We start from the raw sequence: 17,116 nt of genomic DNA, 5'->3' as shown, positions 1-17,116 counted from the left end.
ATGTACGTACACACAGACACACATACACACACACACACATGAGAAAGAGAGAGTGAGAACTAAAGTTAGTTAATATTTTAGGGGAAAAGTTTGTCATTTCCAAACAATATTTATTCTCCTGTGATAGGAAAGTTACACAGCTGAAGACCAGTGGGATGTAATTAGAGTAGTACTGAATTAATTAATGTATTTATTATACTTGCTCCAAATAATCTTTCCCTAAATTTTAATACTATGACAAACACTTCAAAATATGAACTGTGTATCTTGAAATCTTATTTCTTTCTTTAAGTTACCTCTCTCTCCCTTGTGTATCTATTACTGAAGGGAGTGGGCTATGTCCCCATATATTTTCTAGCTGGGGCATATTCAGTGTCTCATTAATGTAAATTATGCAGTACTTCATGGTATGTAGCATATAAATTACAGCAAAGACACTCAATCACATTGCAATAATTAAAACTGAAACTAAAAAGCTTTCATGATAAGACAAATGATTATAAACTGCCAATCAGCAGCTCAGTATATATAGATGTTTACAGGAACTGCATATTTAATTCCAAATTAAGTTATAGTTTGAAATATTTCCATTTTACTCCTAAATTCAATATTTTAATCTCTAAAGGTATCTGTTATCTAACACACAGATCTACAATTTCTGGCTGATCTTCAGTGTAATGAGTCAGTGACTTTGAATTATTCTTCAGTTCTATCTGTCTCCCCAAATTCGGATGAAATCAGAGAAGAGAATGTGATATACACTACCTTGAACAACTGGAGGGAGGAAGGATATAATTTGACAAATAAAAATAAATAATATATGTACAGGTGGTCCTCGATTTATAACAGTTCATTTACTGATTGTTCAAAGTTACAACGGCACTGAAAAAAGTGACATGACCATTTTTCACACTTATGACCATGGCAATATTCCCATGATCATGTGATTTCCCATGATCATGTGAAAATTTAGATGCTTGGCAAATGGCATATATTTATGATGGTTGTAGGTTTATGATGGTTGTAGTGTCTCAGGATTATGTGATAACCTTTTGTGACCTTTGACAAAGACAAAGGGGAAGCCAGATTTACTTAACAACCCTATTACTAACTTAACAACTGCAGTGATTCACTTAACAACTGTAGCTAAAAAGGTCCTAAAATTGGGCAAAATTCACTTAATAACTGTCTGACTTAGCAACAGAAATTTTGGGCTCAATTGTGGTCATACGTTGAGGATTACCTGGATTGTCTAAAACCACAGATTTATTTGCTTCATGAGCCTTGACTTACAGGGTTTGCTAAACTTAGATATATTCACGAAACTGGGGACTTTCATATCAGTTAGTGTAGTTCCTCTATATTTAAATAGTGCTTCTATTCTGATAGGTAGCAACATGAATTAACTCTGGAATGGACTGTCATTATCATGATGGATGATTCAGGTTTGATCAGTATCACCTTCTTCATTCATATTTTTTTTCCCTAAAGTACACTCTTATGCACTTTAGTAAGCTTCTAAAGCTAAGAAATTTTGGAAAGAAAAAAGCAAGGAAGCTGAATTACAGATATGCTTCAGTCTACACATTAAATTATTGTAATACTGATTGAATCAAAAATTCACACTGATCAAACAGTCTGAACAACCTTACCAGGATAGTCCATCAATACAAGATAAGAAAAGTATGGTGAAGGACTTGAATATTCAGCTCTGGTCAATTTCAATATTAAGCTCCGTGTTTATGTGTGCAGTCACATACCTATCCACAGATATCAAATGGGTAGTTTATTCTATGTATTCATCAAGATATATTTTGATTTGATGTATGATATGAAGTTGTTATATATGATGACAAATGGTGTAATTTACTGTGTAATGCCTGTAAATGCCTGTAAAAGAATCAACCTGACCAATACTTTCTGAATTTGGTTTTCTAAGGGCTACATGTAGAAAAGATAAAGTAACATACTGTGTTTCCCTGAAAATAAGACCCTGTCTTATATTTTTTTTAACCCAGAAATAAGCACTTGGCCTTATTTTCAGGGGAGGTCTTATTATTTTGAGGCGCGGGGAGCAAAATGGGGCTCTCTTGCCGTCTTACCTGATTTCCAGCTCTGTCTCCCTAACCCTAACCAGAGGAAATGGCGAGGACGAGCTGCGCATGCATTTACATATTTTTGGGGAGGGCTTATTTTCAGGGAAGGCTTATTTTCAAGGAGTGGCTTATTTTAGCACATGCACTCAAAAGTCTACTTATTATTAGGGGATGTCTTATTTGGGGGGAAACAGAGTATATTCCAGGGGTTTAGGACTGGATTGTTCCCACTCCTCTCACCAGCATTTCTTCTTTTTATTTCTACACAGTGGTGTGAAAGAACGATCAGGTCAGGGAACGAGCACTGATGGTGCTTTGCTTGTAGGACAGCCCTCATTCCACCGTGTGATACGGCCTTTCTTTGCAACGGCTGTTATTTAGCTTTTTTGCTTCGTTTCTTTCTATTTCTAAAACCATGGAGATGTTTCACAGACCGTGTGCAATATGTAATTTGGCCTGAGCAAAATAATAATAATAATAAATCAGCATGTTGTACTTTGTTAAGTATTTTTTATTAATATGTCCCTCATTGCAAAGTAGTGAAATTTACCTCTTCCGGGACAGCCCGTATATTAGTAAATCCTTTCCTGAAGACCACAAAAACACGTCGAGCTCCGCAGCGCAAAGCTGATGTTGCACAATCAAAGGCAGTATCGCCTGCTCCAAGAACAATCACGGTTCCCTGTATTGATAGCAATGAAGAGCGACAGCCGCATATTCCTGAATGATGAAAGGAAAACCCCATTTTCAAGGCAAAAAAAAAAACTATTTCTGCATGACAGCTCAAACGACACTTGTACTCGAAGCAGTGTAAAATTGCATCTTGCCATTTCCAAGCATGGAGAGTCACTATCAAATTATTCTGCTTCATTGAGAGTTTTATTCCCTCTTTTAAGATATGCCCATACATGTAATTTCATAGTCAGTACCTTTAGTAGCATTGCCTTCCTGTCTTGGCAGGAAATAAAGTATAATGCACTTGGAAAAAAGAAGAAGAAGAAAGAAATTGTACAGCCTTGTCAGATTGAATGCAACTGACTCAAGATTGTTGTGTTCAAAAAATTAAGCCTTTGACTCCTCTCTTGTCAGCATCAAAATTATTTGAGAAATGAAAAAGAGAGAAAAAAAATCCATGTTACAAGAGGTTCTGTCCATCAGTGGAGTCTATCTTTGACAACACTGGTTTCTCTTTCAGATTTTATCTTAAATAGTCTCATAAGTCATGTTGTTTCAGCACCAATTTAGACCACGTTTAAAAGGGAATTAGAGAAATTCGAGGAAGAAAATCTTATTAGTGTCCACTATTTATAATATCACCTTAGTCTAAAAATCATTTTGCAGGCCTAAGGAAAACTGCACATCTATTCTCCATTTTAGGGTCAGATTGTGCTGGAACAACATGTATCACTTCCTGTTTTGGAACTTCTAAAGAATCACCCCAGAATGTTCAAATTAGTCAGTTTAAGGGAAGTATCACATTGTTATACACACAGGATGAAATCACTAATAGCAATTGTTGAGAGCATGAAAAGTTATTCTATCTGTGGCAGGGATGAAATCCAGCAGGTTCTGACATGTTCTAGAGAACCGGTAGTGGAAATTTTGAGTAGTTTGGAGAACCAGCAAATACCACCTCTGTCTGGTCTCACAGTGGGGTGGGAATGGAGATTTTGCAGTCTCCTTCCCCTGCCATGCCTACCAAGCCACACCCACAGTAGTAAAAAAAAAATTGGATTTCACCACTGATCTGTTGGCTTCTGAAAGACACCTGGTTGGTCACTGTGGAAACAGAAAACTGGTTAACACAGATTTTTTTTCTTCTAATCAATAGATACTTTTAACATACATCGGGGGTCACATATAGTTACCATATAGTTCTTTCTTATGAAACATTTCCCTAAACCAGAGGTGGATTTCAGCAGGTTCTGACCAGTTCTGGAGAACCGGTAGCAGAAATTTTGAGTAGTTCGGAGAACCAGTAGTAAAAATTCTGACTGGCCCCGCCCCCATCTATTCTCTGCCTCCCAAGTCCCAGCTGATTGGGAGGGAATGGGGATTTTGCAGTAACCTTCCCCTGGATTGGGGAGGGAATGGAGATTTTGCAGTATGCTTCCCCCGGAGTGGGGTGGGAATGGAGATTTTACAATATTCTTCCCCTGCCACACCCACCAAGCAACACCCACCAAGCAACACCCACCAAGCCATGCCCTGCCCTGCCCTGCCCACCAAGCCACACCCACAGAACCGGTAGTAAAAAAATTTGAAACCCACCACTGCTGTAAACTACTTTATTATGTTGATAAAGTGTTCTGAACAGAAGACCAATGGGATATAAATCCTTAAAAGTATGATTCTGTGTGCAATGCATACTAAAAGAAAAAGGTAAAGGTTTCCCTTGTCCAGTCGTGACTGAATCTAGGGAGTGGTCCTCATCTCTCTTTTCTGGCCAAGGGAGTCAGTGTTGTCTGAAGACGTTTCTGTGGTCATGTGGCCAGGATGACGTATATGCTGAAGGCACAGGAACACAGGAAAACCTTCCCACTTTAAGTGGTATCTATTTATCTACTTACATTTGCATACTTTCAAATTGCAAGGTTGGCAAGAGCTGGTGCAACAAGAAAGTTGGCAGTTCAAGACACAATGGAGATAAACCTTAGTATAAATGTGCAAGGTCATAGCCTGAATGTGAACAATGTTGTTCAGCAATCTATAATCGATGTTTCCAACTCCATAGAATTGTAAGATTATTATGATTTTTGATATAATTTCAACTGTTCCAGATTAATTTCTCAATTCTTTTATTTTAAAAAAGCATTATGTAGAAAAAAATAAAACTTACACGTAAGCTTATGTTTACTACTGCACTGGAAAATTAAGAAAAACTGGGGGGGGGACCTTAAAATCATTCTAATGTTGTTTTACTTTTTAAACAATTAAATAAATTACTGTAATTTTTGAAATGATAATGTAAATTAACACAAATGTATATCCTGAAGGCACCTCTGATATTTTTCTTCATAAGAATATGTTTTAACCATTATCAATAGACTATAATTCTTATGTCAGGGTTCCAAGTAACACCCCCAATGAAGGAAGACTCAAAGTTCCATTTTATTAGAGATGTCATATTGGCACATCTGGGAAAACCTGAATCTGAAAGCTTCCAGGTTTTCCCCAGCCAAATGAAAACCCAAGTCCCTGCCCAGCACTCACATGTCCATCACATGGCCCAATCAATGCACCATCCCAACTGGAGATGCCTCCCAATCACACCTCTCCAGGTACAGGGCAAGATGTCCTTGACTCCCAGAGAAAGGAATGTTATTATGGCTACATGTCTCCCCAGCTCCATACAACCCCCCCTCCCAGTTTCCCACAGCACTAAATGTGGCAAGCCTGAAGGTCCAATGCAAAAGATGGCTTCCAGGCCTGACAGGCCACCCCCCACTCGTCTGATGATCTGTGCTCTGTGCAGACATGAATTTTTACAGCAAGAGTTTAAAACCTCAAATACAATTTTAAGAACAAAAGACATTAAGCTGACTCTATATGAAGTAAAAATGAAATAAAATTTACTCCAAAATCATCTCTAGATCATTGCCCCCAACCTTTCTAGCACCAGGGTCTGATGCAGTGCTGAAATCCAATTTTTTTTTACTACCGGTTCTGTGGGTGTGGCTTGGTGGGCATGGTGTGGCTTGGTGGGCATGGCTTGGTGAGCGTGGCAGGGGAAGGATACTGCAAATTCTCCATTCCCACCCCACCCTGGGGCCAGCCAGAGGTGGCATTTGCTGGTTCACTGAACCACTCAAAATTTCCGCTACTGGTTCTCCAGAACCTGTCAGAACCTGCTGGATTTCACCCCTGGTCTGATGTCATGGAAGACAATTCTTCCACAGACTGGGGGGGGGGGCGCTGTTGCACACAACCTAGATCCCGTGAATATGCAGATGAAGCTTTGTTAACTTGCCTGCCGCTTGTGCAGTTCAGTTCCTAACAGGGTCTGAGGGTTAGGGATCCCTGCACTGGATCACCTTATTTTACAGCCATATTTATGAACATTGGATTTCTATATGCCAAATATTTTCTAATTTTATCTGGGAGGCGTGTGTGTGTGTGTGTGTGTGTGTGCACGCACACACACACACACACACACACACACACTCACTTAAGAGGTAAAATATTTCTGGACCTTTTTGTGCTAATACCTACAGTCAATTAAAACAATATGTACTATACATGTAAATCACTCATCATTATTGGACTGGTGCAGTATATGCTAGTATACACTTTGGCTCCTCAGTGCAACAACTATGGTAGAGATTTTTCATGTAGTCTATCCATAAGGTGAATAATTTACATATATTACTATGTAAGATCACTACCAAATGGAAGAGATTTTTGCCAGCATCCAAAAGGACAAATATAGTATTTAAATCAGGTTTAATCTGCCTTAAGTAACAGGTATAAAATAGATGGCCAGAGAAGTATTTTAAATAACTATATTAAAAGATTTGTCTGACAATCAGGCAAAAATCTGTCCACGTACATCTATATTAAGACCAGAGCCATAACAAATCTATAATGGTTCCAAAGAAATCTTGCAATATAGTGAATGGCCTTTATTGGTGATCTACTGGTTCTATGTGACAGATACTAACGTATGGGGAAAGTGTATACCTAATCTATTTTTCTTGTGATTGTCCTTGCTCATATGTACTGGAGTCTTTTAATAGTGAGTTCCTGTATGATCACAAGGAAGCTCTACTGAGTTATGAATGGTGAAAGGCTATCTCCTGAATAGATACTGATTGCAAGAGATGTGTTGAGAGCTGATTGCCCATTGTGGGTGATGGGATGATTTCTTCTTGCTGAGTAAACAGAGATTGCAAGAAGAATATAAGGTAGACTAGTCCCAGGCAACAGGCTCACTGAGTGAATAAATACAGAAAGAAAATAGGAATTTTAAAGGGAGTCCCTAAAAATGTTGTAAATCACAGCTTAAGTATTTGATTAATATGAGATTCTGAGGAAGGAAGAAGAAAAAGAAGGAACAAAAATGGTGACTTTCAATACTTCTGGCAGAGCAGTATTCCCTTCCAACTCTGCATACTGTTATTCTTACATAAATAACCAGAGATGCTGCAACCTATTGGAAAAAGAACTACAGAATGAAAGACAAGTCATTCCGTCTCACCACTTAACTGAGTAAGTGAAAGAATCCACATTGTGTCTGTGAAATAACAGGATAACAGAGTTGGAAGGGACCTTGGAGGTCTTCTAGTCCAACCCTCTCCTCAAGTAGGAAACCTTATACCATTTCAGACAAACGATTGTCCAATCTCCTCTTTAAAATATCCAGTTATAGAGCACCCACAACTTCTGAAGTCAAGCCATTCCACTGATGAATTGTTCTGTCAGGACATTTCTCCTTATTTCTAGATTGGTTCTCTCCTTGATTAGTTTCCTTTCATTACATCTTGTTCTGTCTTCAGGTGCTTTGGAGAAGAGGTTGGCCCCTCTTCTTTGTGGCAGCCCCTTAAATATTGAATGATTGCTATCATGTCACTCCTAGTCCTTCTTTTCATTATACTAGACATACCAAGTTCCTGCAACCATTCTTCATATGTTTTAGCCTTCAGTCCCCTAATCATCTTTGTTGCTTTTCTCTGCACTTTTTCTAGAGTCTCAACATCTTTTTTTTTTATATTGTGGTGCAATATTCCAAGTGAGGTCTTACCAAGGCTTTATTAAGTCGTATGATGAAAAGTTCATCAAAATTATTTTTTCCTTTGAAATAAATTTTAATAACAAATTCATTTTCATCAAATTGAATTGAAACTGGTAAAAAAAACACATATGGTTCTGTTTTCCTGCACATGCATTAATTGGGGATGATGTTAGTTAAAAACCCAATACATTTGGTAACAATGGAGAAAAATTGAACTATGTGCTATCCAACTACAATGAAATCTGACTCTTTGCCTTGGTTATTTTATCTTTCTTTCCAAAACTGATTCTTTTTTTTTATTTTTTTTATTTTTAAACAAACATACATAAAAACATAAAGCCATCTTCAATTACACTCAGTGTGTCGGTTGGTTACAAGTCTTTTGTGCGTCTTCACCATATTCATAACTCACAGTTTATCTAAATTCTCATATTATCGATCTAATATATATCTATGTATTATTGTTCTCATTAATCATTTATTTGACTATAGCTATTCTTCCCTCATTTTATACGAAATATTCTAAGATTTAAGTTAATTTGTATTATAACATTCATTTCATCATCCTAAATCGATCCAATAATAATACATCTTTATGTTATATTTTATATACTGTAGTTCTACAATTCTTATATTATAAAAATCTCTATCATATTTCATTTCCATATTTTTTGATCTAACCATTGATAAAATAAGTCCCATATCTATAATATTGTTTATCTTCTTGTTCTCTAATTTCAAATGTCAATTTGCTCATTTCAGCACATTCCATTATTTTCTTAATAACTTCATCTTGCATTGGTGCTTTCTTATTTTTCCAATTTTTAGCAAATACAATTCTAGCCAATACTCATTCTTTTAACTGTTTTGGAATTAGAATGTATTTTAATGCATTATGCAATGTATTACATCAATCATATAAAAGACGACATATAAATATTGCATATACTTAACTAAACAAACAAAATAAAATAGCATATATACCTGGTTTACTTGCCATAGACACCAGTGGTAGGAATTCTTTTGATGTATAAAATCCTTCTTCCATTCCCAATCCCTGAAATACAGATTCTTTCTTTGGTTCTGGTAGACCTAAGACAGTAAACATTCAATAATGAAATGAAAAAAGAAAGAAAAGGATATATGTTTTCTTCTGAAAATGCACACAAATTCTCAAAAGATTTATGTTTTGGCAACCATTTCTTTCTCTCTGGTAATTTTTTGTGATTTTATAGCAGAGGCAGGATTTGAACCTTAAACTTTTCAATGTGTAGCCCAGTGAAATCTGGATAAACAAGTTTGCTGCTTAACTGATTTGTTAAATCAGTTTAAAAGGATTAAAAAGGAAACAATTGACACATTTTTCTACATAAGCACTTTTGTACATATTGGAATGATTTTCATTTTAAAAAGTTTCTTTCTGCTACAAAATGTCGCACACAAAAATATCACATTTCTTAAAAAAATATTCGGTACATACACATCAAGAAATGTGTTGAATCTTCTGGTTGGTTTTCTCGTTCAGTGTAATAAATGATACTTGAGAACGATTTATGTAACCCGTTTGAACGGAACTCAAAAAAAAATGACACATTAATCCCAATTGTGTCAAAACAATGTCTTTGTGGTCTCTCAAAGCCTCTTATACAACATTCAGGACAGTGTCAGATGCCATTTTATTTTAGCTAGAAGTCTCAATCAGCAGTCAAGACAAGAAAAGTAACTTTTCTTTACTTTTAAAAAAAAGATTGTTTCTGGTGGAAGACACATGGCATCTCAAACAATTGGGATAAACAAGTTGGGATGACTATATAAAGATTTCAGTCTCGGTGGCATTTATATGGTTAATGACTGTAAGGACATTTTCTCTGAATTCTTTGTGAGGCAATTGACAAGAGTGTAATTCAAGCGTCAATCAAAAGGGAGAAATGATGCTATGGGCAGAATGTGCTAGCTGAGCTGTTTTGTACACAGCTCTAAGTGTAAATTCAGAAGGAATGAAAACCTGAGTATATTTCAACCCACAGGAAGATGTCCAAGAAAACAAAGTCTGAAAGGGCACTTGACCCTTGAGTAAGGCATAAAAGGCCATTGAAATGGTCCTGGTGAAACCAACATTGTCCCTCCAACCTGCTGAAAGCTGATGAGGAGAGAGAAGAGAATATAAAGAAAAACAGCAGCTGAGGCGTTTGGGTCCAAGAGATTTAAAAGACAGAACATAGACTACCAACACCCACTTTCAGTATTAGGTCTGTCTCCTATGAAGCTAGGTTGTGCAGGGGCTAGCAAAGAAGTAATTGGGGGACGGGTTGAAGATGCCCTTAACATCGATGTTTCCTAACCCAAAAAAACAGCATAGCGAATTGGGAGAGAAACACAAGAAAATTGGGGTATGATTGCTTCAGGATTCATCCATCTATGTTCTAAGAAGAGATTAGATTAGTCTGCTGACCCTAGTGGCTCAGCAGACTAAAAGCATTGTGATTAACACCAGCTGTCTGCAATTACTGTAAGTTCGAATCTCACCAGGCTCAAGGTTGACTCAGCCTTCCATCCTTTCTAAGGTAGGTAAATTGAGGATCCAGTTTGTGAGGACAATAAGCTGACTTTGTATAAATATACAAAAGTATGAAGGCTATTGCTTAACGCATTGTAAGCCGCTCTGAGTCTCCGGAGAAGGGCAGCATATAAATCAAATTAAAAAAAAATAGCAGGATGTAGTTGTTAATTTGTTGGTTTGCTTGGGGTGCTGTCTCTGGAAAATTGTTCACAAGGAGCAACACTTGGGTTGAACAAATTAGAGATGGGAGAGTAGATAGAACTTCGATTTAGGATGGATGGTGTCTGGAGAGTTCCATAAGAAAAGTATCATAGGCAGAGCAAAGAAAGCCAGATTAAGAGTCAGAGTCAGAAGGTTGAACATATTCAGGGCTTCTGTGGAGAGAATCCACTTTCAAAGAGGAACAGCCAGTAGTGTTAGTGCTAAATGGAGTAGCCATTGGATGGATACAACAAGGATCCATATAGGAGAATGGGGGATGGGGCTGTAGTTTGACTAGTCTTGTTCTTTGTAGATTGTTCCCTGTGGGGTAATCATTTGGGGGGGGATTATAGAAGGATTGTGTACATTGAACATTCAGTGTTCCCTTCATTTATCTGAATGATTTGGGGTTGGAACACCTTTGTTACGTTATTTTTTTTGAGGAGGGAGTATTAAACATCCAAAGAATGAACTTCTCAACATTTCAACAGGAGGACAGCTAGAGGACAATAAAGTGTTGACGGAGTCTCAGTTGCAGCAGTTGATTCAAATGCTCCAAGTTTGCATAGATTATAATTGTTTGTTCTTCTGTAGAAAGAGTGGCAAACAACTGAGCCAGTAGTTCTTCCTCATCTGCTGTAGGGTCGACTGATGTCTGTATCTTCTTTTTAATTAAATCAAGGGTGTTATGCCTCCTGTGCTTATCTGGTCCTGACCTTGGACTTGGTGGAGCACTCTACTGTGTAGGTGGGTTGCTGGCTGAGGTTATGAACTCTGGGGCTTATGCCATCCTCTCTCTGAGGCTTGGCTCTCCTCCCAGAATTTTGCAGTGGCCGTACACTCCTATTGTGAAAGACATGGATAGGCATAATTGGAAATCCTCTTGCAAAATTTTAAAGGGAATGTGAAATGCCTAAAAACAAATATTATTCTTTCAAGGCCATGCCATCTGGGAGGACAGAAGATTTCTGTAAATTCACTGGAATATATTCTACACTGAAGAAGTTGTGAAAGGGAGTATAGTACAGCTTGTCTGTTAGGCTATTACCTTAGTTTGAGAATACTATATCAGCTTTGTTAATCTTTGTCCAATTTTCTTTACTGTGTATTAATTTCCATCTTCCTCCTCAACAGCTCTATTTCTAGGTCACCCAAATCTGTAATCATGTTGATTCTTTCCTCATTCTTTGCCTGAATAAGAACCCTGGTGCAAATATACTAATAAGTGGGGATTTTCAAGACAAGAGTTGGTTGTAATAATGAAGCTCTCTGTGAACATTTCAATGCCTGTCTTCCTGAATAAGTAACTGGGCCACTGTTTGTGCCCAGATCCTTCAAAGATACAAATTATAATCTAGCTAGCTTTAGTTTGCTACCTCTCGTAAATAGGTTTAACATGCAAATGTTAAATGGCTTTGTCCAAACTAATTTCCCTGGGCAATATACTTTTTGGTCACTTCACAAGTTATCCTCTATAGTCCCAAAGGTGCTTTTTCAAAAGGCAACTAGACTTTCTTGTTTTTCTTTGAAGACATTTTACTGCTTATCCAAGAAGTTTTTTCAACTCTGGAAGCTTCTTGGATGAGAAGTGAAACATCTTCAAAGAAAAAACAAAAAATCCAGTTGTTTCTTGAAAAAGCACTACTGGGACAATAATGACTTGGATGACTGAGAATCTCCATACACATTTAGTTATCCTTTATAAGTTATGTAATAATTTCTAGAGACTTGCCCCCCTTGCCTTAAGCACTTTGGCATAATTCCTAAGTCTGAAAGTGATCACTTTTCCTAATGTTCGTTTGCAAATTTTGACACGGCTTAATGAGGAACCTAGTTAAGGCACATTTAAAATGCTCAATGGGAGACAGTTCTTACAGGGTTAGAGGGAATGGCTCCCTTGAAGATAGAATAGCCCAATGTTTCACTCAGTGGAAAGTGCATACTTTTCAATCTCCACGATTTCGATCTCCATGATACTACTTTATGCGGGACTTCCGGTTGGCGATTTGCTGTGACAGGGTGTGAGTGAGTGCTTGCTGCTCCTCAACACCCTTTAGCATCGCGTTTTGGGGATCCCCTCGGGGGACGCGGGACCCGGAGAGCCCTGCGGGCAAAAGAGGAAGCCGGACGAGCGGGAGGTGGGTGCGATCACCTCTCGCTGGACCAGGCGGCTCTGCCTAGCCAACGCGGTGAGCGGCCATTCATGGCGGGCACGAAGCAGCAATAACCAACAAAGACGGGAAGCTTAGAAGAAGATCGGAGGTGCGGTGACGGATTTAAGCCTATTCCCCTATACCTGAGATCGTGCGGTAAAGAAGAGGTCGGTGGAGCTGGGAGAGGAGCGCTCAGAGCGGCGAGAGGCAGTGACAGAGAGGACAGAGCAGCCTGTACTCCCGGCGATCCGATCTGATAAGCTGAAGAGCAGACGAGGGAGTGGATCGTATCTGTAAGGAGTTTTGGAAGGTGCGGTGTGGCGAGGGAGCAAAGGAGAAAAGAAAAGTCCATTGCTGGGACTGGCTTTTTATATCGGGATCGAGTGGAAGAGAGCAGGACCAATACAGTGACTGGCTGTTTGAAGCTCCTATCAAACAGGAAGTACGTCCATTAATCCGGAAGAGTGGAAGAGCAGTGATTGAACAAGAAGACGTTCTGGCAGAGACTAATATCATAGAGTTTGGCTAGATCCCAGCAAAGCGGGAAATTGAAGAAACTGAAGACCTCCTATTTATACCCCATAACTCCGTAAAATAACACACTTATACCCACATTTCCATATATGTTAACATTTTCTTTATCCTTCTCTTGAATATCTGGGATAGTAATAATTGAACTCTGTTTCTCTTTTCAAATTGATAAATATTAAAAATTAGATTTGTTAAGCTATTTTATAGATATAAACAAAAGGGGAAATTACATATATATATATATATATATATATATATATATATATATATATATATATATATATATATATATATATATTTAATATAAAAAAAAAGGGGGGTTGATTATATATGAGAATTCAGACCTCTATAAGTATTACTAGATAATAATAATAATAATAAAAAAATAAGGTCTGATCATATACAAGAATCGGGAATTGTATCCTACTAATTAATTATTATATAGTGTTTATATTCATAGTACAGTATTATATAGTATTTCATATTTATTTATATTTATTGTAATCTATTCCTATTTATATTTATCATATTTATCTATATTCAACTTTTATTAAGACCTGAACTCAGACTTCATTAACTTATTGTATTTACCTACACCAATACTCTTTACTAGGATTAGAACTTAGAATTTATTAACTTAAAATAATTATTTGTACAATCTATTTATATTACTTATTTTATATTAAGAGTGAATTTAGACCTTTATAAGTGATTAATTGATTAGGATTGATATTCTGTTTAATCTATCTAGAGGAGAACTATATAATTTTAATTACATAATTATATAATTAGTGACTGTTAATCGCTGGAAAGTGTATAGTAGTTTACCACAGTAACTTAGAAACTTAGAACTTACTACTAAGTGGGAATTATTGAGAGTGTAGGGAGGACCAACAAAGGAGTGAAATAAAGATATAAGAAAGCTCCTCAGAGAAAAAGTGGCTAGGGCCACTGGATGAGAATCTGGAGAAAGATAGAGGAGATATTAAAAGACCAAAAATCGGTCCTGAAAGATATGGCAAGTTTGACCTCCACAATTGCGAAAACTGGTAAAAAAGCGACATCTATACCTACCCTAGCGATGTCTTCCCCAGCTACCCAGAAATCAGTGGAAGGTCTTCAGAAACTAGACAAACCCCCTGCAACTCCTACATTGCAAACGGTGCAAACATCCCTTCAGTCAATCCAAGAAACAATGCTTGCGATGCAAGAAAAACTCTTGAATAGCCACTCTGAACTAAAATCAGATATCCATGCTCTTGATTTTAAAATGAATGAAATCCAAAATGCTATTGCTAGTAACGAAAACAGAATTCTAAAAGCAGAACAAAGAATTGAAAAAAACGAGAAAAAACTGGACACAGTGGACCAAACCTTGTCGGCACAAAATAAAGAAACAGAAGATGCGCTGATCCAACTTGAGATGGATAAGGCCTCGTTTTACTTGCGTTTCCAGAACATCTCGGAGGAAAAAGAGGAGGACTTAGGTGATAAGATGGCGGAATTGATTGCAGAAACTCTGCAGCAAGATAAGCAGGAAATAATTCGTGAGATTGACGAGGTGTACAGAGTCCAGACGAATTACGTAAGAAGGAACAGACTCCCCAGGGAGGTCCATGTGCGTTTTGCTAGGAAAAAAGTTAGGGACATCCTGTATAACATAGCCCGGGAGGAAAAAATTACCTATGGAGGAAAAGAAATTAATATTCTGAAACAAATTCCGAGAAGAGTGAGGGAAAGGAGGAAAAATTATAGGTTCTTGACAAACCATTTAAATAGAAGGAATATAATTTTCAGGTGGCTTTTGCCAGAAGGATTGCAAATTTCCTGGCAAGGGAGGAAAATAAGAATTGACTGTCTAAGTGATGCTCAGGACTTTTTAGAACAACTAAGGGGAGGAGAGGAGGAACAAACTAGTAAGGAGGATAACGAGATAGTAAATACGGAAGAAGAGATATCCCAAGAGCAAATTACTAGAGAAGATATAGAAGAGGAGAAGAAAAAGGAGGATACTGAGGAAAGAGGAAAAAAATCAAGACCAGTGAGAGCCGTAACTTTAAAAGGCAAATAAGAACAAGAGACTAGAAATTAATTTTAGAAATGAACGATACTAAGATCATATCGGTAAACGCGAACGGTTTAAATGATTACAAAAAAAGAAGGATAATATTGTCAAAATTGGCGAAACAAAACCCTGATATTATCTGCATCCAAGAAGTTCATATAAAAAAAGATGAGGCTGATTATCTAAATTATTGTAAATTTGGTAAAGTATTCTCCTCATTAGCTGAGAAAAGAAAAAGGGGGGTCGCCATCTATGTTAAGAAAGGAATAATGGCAGAATGCAAATATAAAGATGGAAAAGGGAGAATACTTATAGTTGAAATAACGAGAGGCAATGCTAGGCTGTTATTGGTAGGGGTTTATGCACCGAATAAAAAACAAGGGAAATTCTATAGGAAATTGCAGGAACAGTTGGCAAATTGGGCACATCTTGAAATATGTATGCTAGGGGATTTTAATGGAATTGTGGATCCAAAGCTTGACTATAAGAGCGATACAACAAAAAAGAATAAAAGATCTCCCCTACCAAAGACTTTCTTTGACTTAGTAGATGAGATAAATTTAATTGACATGTGGCGTACCCTACATCCCCAGGACAGACAATTTACATTTTATTCCATCCCACAGAACTCCTGGTCCCGAATTGATATGGTTTGGGCTACCAGAAAATTGGCTTTAGAAATTAAGAAAGTTAATATAGGCTCTAATACTTGGGCAGATCATAAGCTCCTAGAAATCAGTTGGTCCCACGATATGAAGAAAATACAACAGAGATGGAGTTTAAGGACCAATCTTTTAAACGAAAAAGAGTTTACACTAAAATTGAATGAAGAAATCAAACGCTTCTTCTTAGAAAATGGGAATCGAGAGACAGCCAAAGAAGTGGTGTGGGACACTATGAAGGCGTATGTCAGGGGAATAGCTATTTCATATACTGCCTTTAAAAATAAGGAAAAAAGAAAGAGTAGAGAAGAACTTACTCAAAAATTATTACAAACTGAGGCCGAATTACAGCAACGACCGGGAGACGAGGCGACGAAACAACAGTGGTTGATGTTGAGACACCGATTGAATTTATTGGACCAGGAGGAGATGGCTCAAAAAATAAGAAGATCTAAGCATTACTGTTTCGAGAATGCTAACAAGTCGGGGAGATGGTTGGCGTATAAATTAAAAAAAGAGAAGGAAAAAAACCAAATACTAGCTTTAGAAGACCCGCAGGGCATCTTGTTGACAAAGGAAGAAGATAAATTAGAAAGTATAAGAAAATTTTATGAGTGTCTTTACAAAAACGAAGAAATTGAGCTAAATAAGGTTGAACAGTATTTGTTGGAAGCCAACCTCCCTCAAATTTCGGAAGAAGAAAAGGAAATGTTAAACGAAAAGATCACCATAGAGGAGTTAAGATCTGCCTTATCTAAAACAAAGAAGAATAAAACCCCAGGCCCTGATGGTCTCCCTGGGGAATTATATCAAAAATTTGATGATGCCCTGAAATTGAAACTGCTAGAAATTTTAAATGATGTTATTGCAGGTATAACAATCCCAGACTCCTGGAGGGAAGCCTATCTGACGATCATTCTGAAAGAAGGTGCCGACCCGAAACAGATTTCCAACTATAGACCCATCTCACTGCTTAACGCAGATTATAAATTATTTATGACTATAATTGCGGAGAGATTTAAGAAAATTCTAAACCGATGGATACACAAGGATCAAAATGGTTTTCTCCCTGGGAGACAGATTAGAGACAATTTGAGAACAGTTTTAAATACTATTG

The 17,116-nt window shown here is 37.3% G+C and overlaps 1 protein-coding gene across 1 annotated transcript in view; it reads right to left on the bottom strand.

Moving 5' to 3' along the window:
• DPYD (dihydropyrimidine dehydrogenase) overlaps positions 1-17,116 on the bottom strand; it is a 584,219-nt gene that overhangs the window by 283,670 nt on the left and 283,433 nt on the right. Inside the window, exons 9-10 of the mRNA XM_034437263.3 lie at positions 8,812-8,919; positions 2,647-2,816 (exon numbers count right to left, since the gene is read on the bottom strand). Of these exons, the coding sequence (XP_034293154.2) occupies positions 2,647-2,816; positions 8,812-8,919 (278 nt within the window). The remainder of the gene's footprint in view (positions 1-2,646; positions 2,817-8,811; positions 8,920-17,116) is intronic.

The sequence above is a fragment of the Pantherophis guttatus genome, chromosome 3, assembly GCF_059756535.1.
Source record: "Pantherophis guttatus breed Tessera chromosome 3, ASM5975653v1, whole genome shotgun sequence".
NCBI classification, from domain to species: Eukaryota; Metazoa; Chordata; class Lepidosauria; order Squamata; family Colubridae; genus Pantherophis; species Pantherophis guttatus.
The sequence above is the reverse complement of the archived record's forward strand: the minus strand, read 5'-3'. Positions and strand labels throughout refer to the sequence as shown.